The 8,208-nt window shown below is 35.8% G+C and overlaps 1 protein-coding gene across 1 annotated transcript; it reads right to left on the bottom strand.

Moving 5' to 3' along the window:
• Nucleotides 1-4,010: 4,010 nt before the first annotated feature.
• Nucleotides 4,011-7,746, bottom strand: LOC139859327 (histone-lysine N-methyltransferase ASHH2-like). The gene is made up of 8 exons (XM_071848121.1): nt 7,420-7,746; nt 7,207-7,323; nt 7,037-7,129; nt 6,735-6,812; nt 5,026-5,698; nt 4,629-4,650; nt 4,422-4,504; nt 4,011-4,334 (listed from the first exon to the last, which is right to left on the bottom strand). The coding sequence occupies exons 1-8, from the start codon at nt 7,453-7,455 to the stop codon at nt 4,231-4,233; spliced, it is 1,206 nt and encodes a 401-aa protein (XP_071704222.1). The 5' UTR covers nt 7,456-7,746; the 3' UTR covers nt 4,011-4,230.
• Between the last annotated feature and the right edge of the window lie 462 nt (nt 7,747-8,208).

Genomic DNA, 8,208 nt, shown 5'->3' with positions numbered 1-8,208 from the left:
TATCTGGATCTTTGCGCTTCTTTTTCTGATGAGTATCGTTTAGGTGGGACACCTCTATTGACTCTTTGAGGTAGGACATATTTTTGGGTGGTTTCATCAGAATTTGTGTCATTTTGTGTCTCATGGGTTTGATGTTCATTGCTCGAGGAGGTTTCATCGGAATTTGTGTCATTTTGTACCTCATGGTTTGGTGAGATAGTCTCTTTGGGTTCATAGTCTTGTGTTGGCTCGGGGTTTAGTGTTGGACTTTGTATAGGTTCGGGGTTTTGTGTTGGCTCGGGCTCTTGTGTGTGAGGTGGTTCAGGGTTTTGTGTTTGAGGTACTTGATGTGGAACCTACGTCATCCAACTGAGAGTGTCATTACTTTCATTCTCCCCCTCACTCGTGAGTTGGGTATTTTTGTAAAAATATTCAGTTTCAACAAAATCACAGTTCATTGTAGTAAAAACATGACGTCTTTTGGGACTGTAACACCGATATCCTTTTTGGTTTATTCCATAGCCAACCATGACACATTTTTCCGCACATGGATCTAGTTTGGTACGCTCATGTTTTGGAATATGAACGAAGACCGAGCACCCAAATATTCGAGGTTCAATGCTAAATGAAGTCTGAAGGGTATGGAATTGGGAAAGCGTATCTTTAGGGGTTTTTGTGCCCAAAACCTTAGTAGGTAAACGGTTGATAAGATAGGTAGCGGAAGCAAGAGCTTCGGGCCAAAAACTTTTCGGAGCCTTGGATTCAATTAATAAAGCTCTTATCATTTCTAAAAGTAGTCGATTCTTACGTTCGGCTACGCCATTTTGCTCAGGGGTATGAGCACACGAGGTTTGATGAATAATCCCATTATTTTCGCAAAAAGATTTCATTGATGAGTTTACAAACTCGCCCCCATTATCGGATCTTAATATTTGTATGTTTTTATTAAATTGGGTTTGAACCATTTTATAAAAGTGAGAAAATTTCTCAAAAACTTCCGATTTGTGGGTTAGAAAATAAATCCAAGTCATTCGGGTATGATCGTCAATAAATAAGACAAAATATCGAAAAATTTTCCCCCCAACAACTGGTGCAGGACCCCACACATCAGAATGGATTAAAGCAAAAGGAATTTCTTTCCTAGTGTTACTAGGTTTAAATGTATTTCGGTGACTTTTAGCCAAAATACAAGTTTCACAATTTAACGTAACATTGGATGGAAAAAGACTTAGAAATAAAGAGTGTAAGTATCCGACAGATGGGTGACCTAACCTCCTATGCCATAACCAAGCTTCCCTCGTAGGTGTTCCGTGAGCAAACATCACGGTACCTTGTTGGGTTACCTCGTCCACATAGTATAGCCCACCCCGTTCAGTACCACGTCCAATAATCACCCCAGTTCTAATATCTTGAAGGATACAAAAGGTGGGGTGTAATAGAACAGAACAATTTAGTTCTTTTGTAACGTGACTAATTGATAACAGTTTATGTGACAGAGCAGGAATATATAAACAATTAGATAATTTCATAGTATGAGTAATTTCAATATTCCCACCCCCTTTAACTTGTACAACCCCTCCATTGGCAGTTTGAATTTTATTAACCTGAGGTTTTGATTCCGAACAAAAATCAGATTTTTCAAAAGTCATGGTGTGAGTAGCACCACAGTCAAAAATCCATTCATTTCTTTTTATATTATTTGAAACTAAATTTGCTTTTGCTTTACCATTTAAAATGCTAGTATCAAAAGTAGGAGTTCTAAAAAATTTAGTGTCAAAGTTTGAATCTTTAAAAATTTTGTAACACTTTTTTTTATCAGACTTGTGGGTTTTAGTCTTAGAGAGAATAGTTTCCATATTAATGGAATTATAAGGTTCCACCAAAAAATCTGGCTTTTTGTATTTGTTTTGGTGACACTCGTGAGTCACTTTTGACTCTCCCATTTTTGAAAGGGCATCTACCCATTCTTTTGGCTCCTGGGTATTAAACGAGTCTTTTGACTCTTTATTTTGGGAAGTGTGTTTTACAAACCAGTTCATCCCATCCCCTTTTGTATTATACGCCATCTGCACAGATCCAGGAATAGGGTCTGTATTTTCTTTATTGGTTTTCTCTTGAAGGCAATGGAAGCGATTAGGGTTTACCCATGTTGCTTCATCATCTATCGATTTTAATTTCGATCTTCTTGTTCTGGCCGATTTACAGGGTTGATGTGAAAAATTAGGGTTCAGGTGCTTCTTTTCCCTTTTTATCGTTTGGAACGTATTTGAGGTAAAATAGGGATTAAACCCTCTCTCTCTTATCGTTCTTTGAGATGAGCAATTAGGGTTTAACCCTGCTTCATCGTCAATCGATATCTGAGAAGAGGAATTCGGGTTTAACAATTTAGCTACAGCCGATTTAGCTCTATAAATATGGTTCGAGTATATTTTTCTCACCCTTTCAGTCATTCTATGTATTTAATATGAGAGATTAGAGTTCGAGTTACCTCTCGTTGATCTCTGAGCTATAAAATTGTCATTCTTTCGGCTGATTACTGAAGTGTGGATGCCGGTTGCCATACGGTTGTCTCTGGTCGTTGCTCGAGTCGCCACCGTTGCCGCCATCACCGCCGTCTTCAGCCTTTTACCTTCTTGATTGGCTACGAGTTCGTCGGTTTTGATGGTGACCGGTGGTGAATGACAGAGAACATTACGGTAACTGTTTTTAATTACCCTTGATTGCTCAGATTTCATACTTTGTATGCTGAAATCGTTATGACTTGAGCTACCGTCATCTTTTGACATGGCAGCTTGAAAATTTTTTCGGTAAATGATTGAAGCTAAAAAACGGTTGTATTGATCCCTCGATCTACACCGTTAGCTCTGATACCATGTTACAATTAAAGAATTATAAACTGATCGTTTGTATTGATTTATTGATAATTTGATACAAGCTTGAATTGATACAAAGTTTTTCTATTTTCTATGAAGCTGGATACATGATTATTTATACAGACTCATTCTAACGGCTATTTCCTATAGAAGGTATGGCTCCAAATTAGCTTTTGGAACCCCTTTTACAAAAGAGGAATTGTGCAGAATATAGCCGTTTGTATAGACAGAAATCTGGTTGCCTTGTGACTTGTTACAAAACAGGAAATGATGAAGTGAATAACTTCTGATCCTAAAGTCAACTTACCCTAAAAGGTAAGTTGACTTTCTTTGACTTCTTGACTGCATTCTAACAGCTGATGTGGCGTCTAGTCCGAGAGGACTAAGACGAAACCATTGGGACCTCTCTTACAATAACAATACCCAATTCCACCAACGTAGAGTATGGAGAATGTGAGATGTAGACAGATAAAACTAACCCATAATATCGTCTAAAACTAATACGTACAAGCCAGATAAAACTGTCAAAATACTTAACCAGGTCTTTTCACCAGCTAGGTTTGTATATAGACGATTAATCATGTACGCTTGTCAAAAAAAACTAAAGTAATCCACTGTATGGAAAAGCAACTTTCCAACTTTAAGTAACCATTAAAAAAGCAATCTTAAAAAGTGCATTGAGGTTCTACTATTTTGTCACACCAGATGATAAGACACTTCTAGGCAAGTTCCGGTTTGATCCCTTTTCCGTTGTATGGGTTTTTTATTTCACTAGATTCACATGTTAGCAATAAAACATAACCCAAATTGACCCATTCATCAGTAAACTAGTTAGCATTGTCATTTCTAATATATAATAATTGTCATTTCTAATATATAATAAGCCTGACTGTTTAACCTTTATTGTATGCAAAAAGTCGCCACTATAAACTTTATAATCACATAAACGACCTGTGAAATCTAACTAACGGATAACTTACAAAGTTATAAATGCAGCCTGCTTTAATGCGGGGAGGGGGTTTTACCGGCCATGCTCTCGGATTGGTACGGGTTTTCTCCAGGGCAGCAGTTATGGGTGGGTTATGTAATTGCCGGAGATGATCGCGTGAGTGGTTTAGTCCCTTTGGTGATCACAAACTACTGTTAAAAAAACAGAGAGAAAAAATGTAATTTATTTCAAGATACCTCAATATCGGTCGAAGAAGCTCAACGACGAAAGCTTTACCTCTTCGAAGTAAATAAATTTGTAGCCAAGCAGGCATAGCTATCTGTAGCCACTATCAATTTAGCTTTATACATATTGAGGTGAAAATCAACGCAATAATAACATAATATCACCAGCAATTTGGTTGCACGGGAAAAAAAAAAACCTCTCCTATCAAAATTTTACTAATGTAGCTGCTGCTGATAAACCCGTTGTCATAATTTTCTGTAATGTGCGGACCGTTGGCTTCATTCCCTCTTTATCTTTCATCTGCAAACCTGTACCTCACAAGAAAATAATGCACCATTCATCAAGAACATACAATTATTTAAGTATATTTAATAAATCAATAAAAAAAACTATACCATTCATGTTAATTATATCAACCAAAACGGTTCGAGATTTTGTTGAGAGAAGTGCACCCAAGATCATAGATAGGTCACGATTGCTGAAAAAGTTAAATTAAGATTAATATACGGATCAGTAAAGTAGTCTCTCTGAGTTGCTTCGACATTTAATTATTTATTTGTTTAAAAAAATAATAATAATTAAAAAGATCGTGTTAAAGAAACCTTTGAATTCCTTTCCTGTTGCCTCCATAAGCAGTTTGACATAAAAGTGTCAGATACCCCTTTGAAGCATCCTTCACACAAACACACAAAGAAAAACAAAATAGATGTACTTCTGATGATGAGACACAGCAAACATATAGTAATATTTTTTTCTATATGATATATATACACACACCCACATAACAGGGTAAACTAACAGATATTAGAATACATAGTGTTATACTTACTCTTCTTTTACTTATTACCTTGTCCTTATTGAGCAGGGTGTTAAGTGCCTCTTCAACTGCAACATATTAAGCAGAAAACTTATAAAATGGAGTCATATTGTATTACTAAAACATACAGAAATTAAATATTAAATATATATTATATATAACAACGAAAAAATATCATGTACCTGCTCCAAATCGACCAGTTAAGTTATCTACCACTAGCCTTTTCGGTTTTTGAGGCTCTACAAGTGGCTTCCTATCGATCTCTGGTTGTGTACTTTTCAATTTCCCTTTCTTCAGTGCCGATGAAAGAGACGGCAATTTTGAGCGGGATTTCGACTTTAAAACTGTGCACTTGTTACAATTTGTGTTAGATTTTGGTTTCTTCATTGACGGTTTCAAATCTCCTTCTACCACAGAGTCATTTAATGCATCTCGAGAGGAAATTACATTATTTACGTTGTCCCCTTCAAAAGAAACATCGTGTGCCAATATTTCCTCCCTAAACTCTATTTTACTTTCTAATGAAGACCTTTCGGTAGAAACTTCCATTTCTATAGAATCGGTAGTAGTCGTAACATCTTCATTTTTCTCATCGACATCAGGCAAGTCAGAAACCAATGATGTTCTTTCTGATGTTTGTGTTCCAGATATTATAGGATCCAGTTTATTGCTCGTGTTATCATACAACGTAACATGTTCTGGGTATTCATCATCGGAATCACCTAAAACAACTGTTTCGTCATTTAGTGGATCGACACTGATAACTCCCCGACACTTAGATGAGCCACATACACATTTCTTGGCAACAGCCCCAAAAACTCTTACGTAGTTGTAATCGAATGTCAGTTCTTCTCCCTGAATAAAATATCATTAACAAAATTTGGCCTAAAAAAAAATTAGTCCTGAATGAAGTAAAGAAGTGTGTATCGTACCTTCTTAATATCTCTTACTGCAAATAGTCCAATACAAACCTCCCCATTTACTATCCACCGGGTATACAAGAACCAAAAAATGTAAGTGAAAATTTAAATAATTATGCATATTATGATGGTAGATATCAAGATTCAAATCCACCAACTAGCATGTCGACTTCGGGATTACTCGTTTTTTAGATAACCAATCCGAATAATCAAAAATCCGTCAACCGTTGGTCAACATCCGGTTAATCGGTCAAAGTAACGATTAATTGGTCACCATAAATTGGGGATTAACCGGAGTTGAAGTACAACTTCGAGTTGTCAATTATATCCTTTATTACGACCAAATTCTTGAAATTTGGAACACGAGTATTCAATTAGTTCGGACTAGTTTAGTGTCGGGATTAATCGGTCAAAGTCAAACTTAGTCAACCTTCGATTAATCCCCAATTTTCCGATTACTCCCTTCAAGGTCCCAGCCAATTACTCCTCGAGTAGCTTTTTAGTGAACTTGAGATTTTAAGATACTAAGGTGTTGTTCGTTTTTTAAGATGTTTTTGTTTGAAGGTCTGCAGACCATGTCTGTAAAGAAGATGTAGTCCAAAAGTCTGCATCTTGAATACCGAAGACTGTTTCTTGTTTGTTTTTATGTCTGAAAAATAACTTAATTTTGTCTGCAGCACTTAGAAGCACATTTCTAAGTCTGCGAGTTTGCAAACAGAATAAGACATTATTTTGTCATATGTCTTCAGAAAAACAAACAGTCTTCAGTAATAATGTGTGCGAGCGCGCAAACATAAGACATAATAAGATATGCAGACTAAAAAACAAACGACACCTAATAGATTACATTAGATTTATTTCTAACGAAATTAGACTCGAACGGTAAGCATGCCAATTAGAATAATTTGATACTCTATAAACACAGTCTTTGTTTTGCATAAAAGCAGTTTGCTTGCAGCAAGTATCCTAACCTTTTCAGTGCAACAATTTGGCTCGCAGCTGTGATTTATAAAACGACCCAAATTTCCTTTTGCACAAGCATCTATTACCTGGAAATTAAAATTAAGGAAAAAGAAAACAAGCAAAACCCGAACCATGTTAGTTTAACCAAATATACATAAATAAAGACTTTTACGTGATACTATACCATGAGTATATTTTTACATCAATAGTTATTGTGCATAATATCTCGTATTGCATGTTTTCCCTCCAGAAAAAATTTAAATATTGATGAATTACAATGACAAAGCCAAACTATTAAAGACGAAGAAACCTCATTGCCATTCAACGTCATGAAATAGAAATGTTTATGACCCTTAGAAGCATATTCTTTTTGTCGAGCTTCATAAGAACGTATATCAAGAACCTACAAATCAAGAAATAAAAGAAAGATTAAATTAATTAACAAAAATAAATTAAATTATACAAGTAGAGACATTTTACCTCTCCCACATATTCAATAACGAACCTCCCTTTGGGGATATCCTCCATCAACTGAAGTCCAAACCCTTTCTTTCCAGATGGAACACGTTTCAGTTTTGAAAACTTACGTTTTTGAAACTGCAATTATACAGAAATGCGCGCACTGTACGTATTATAGTAAACAAACGTGACAAAAATATAGAAGGGTTATTCAAATTGTAAAAAATATGTAACCTGTTGATTGGAACAAGACTCTTCACACGGGCACATTTCTTTTACACATTCTATGTTCAACTACCTATGAAGACATCCATCCCGACACCCATGCGGCCGTCTAAACGCGGCTTGCAATGGCAAAACATCACCATCATTAGCGTCCGTCGATGAATTGCATACAGGTTCAACAATGCTTCCAAAACCGTCTTGTAGTCCTCTATCATCATTATTCACTTCAATATTACCTAGAAGAATATAACGAATAGAAGTGAACACTTGCACAATTTAATAAGCTGGAAAAATGATTAAAAATAATAGTAAAAAATACAATAAGACCTGTTACTGAATGAATTTCTGTATCACAGTCTGCCTGGTCATTACTGCTAAACTTTTTAAAGGTAGACTTAGACTGTGACCCTTTCATGGTACTTTTCTTATTTACTGAAGATATTGATCTTCAACTATTCTGAAGATCACGAACATTAAATTTTGACTTCATTGACTCGATCCCAATAAAGCTAAGATCAGATTAAAAGATACTATCAACTGTCAACATATCCATACAAACTCCAATTTCAGTCTCCTGCAATTGTAATGATGATCCTTCCCTCATAGACGTGTTGCTAGAACCTTCCTTTTGTTTCTCACGTGATAAAACATCATCATCGACAATGTCTGGACTAGGATTTTCACCTAATTGATCAAAAACACAACTTTTTGAGGAGGCCCGAATATCTTTTTCTAAAGTACTTCCACTAATTTGAGTATCAGAAGGAATCACATTAATAACTTCAGAATCGGGTGACG

This window comes from Rutidosis leptorrhynchoides, chromosome 7, assembly GCF_046630445.1.
Source record: "Rutidosis leptorrhynchoides isolate AG116_Rl617_1_P2 chromosome 7, CSIRO_AGI_Rlap_v1, whole genome shotgun sequence".
NCBI classification, from domain to species: Eukaryota; Viridiplantae; Streptophyta; class Magnoliopsida; order Asterales; family Asteraceae; genus Rutidosis; species Rutidosis leptorrhynchoides.
The sequence above is the reverse complement of the archived record's forward strand: the minus strand, read 5'-3'. Positions and strand labels throughout refer to the sequence as shown.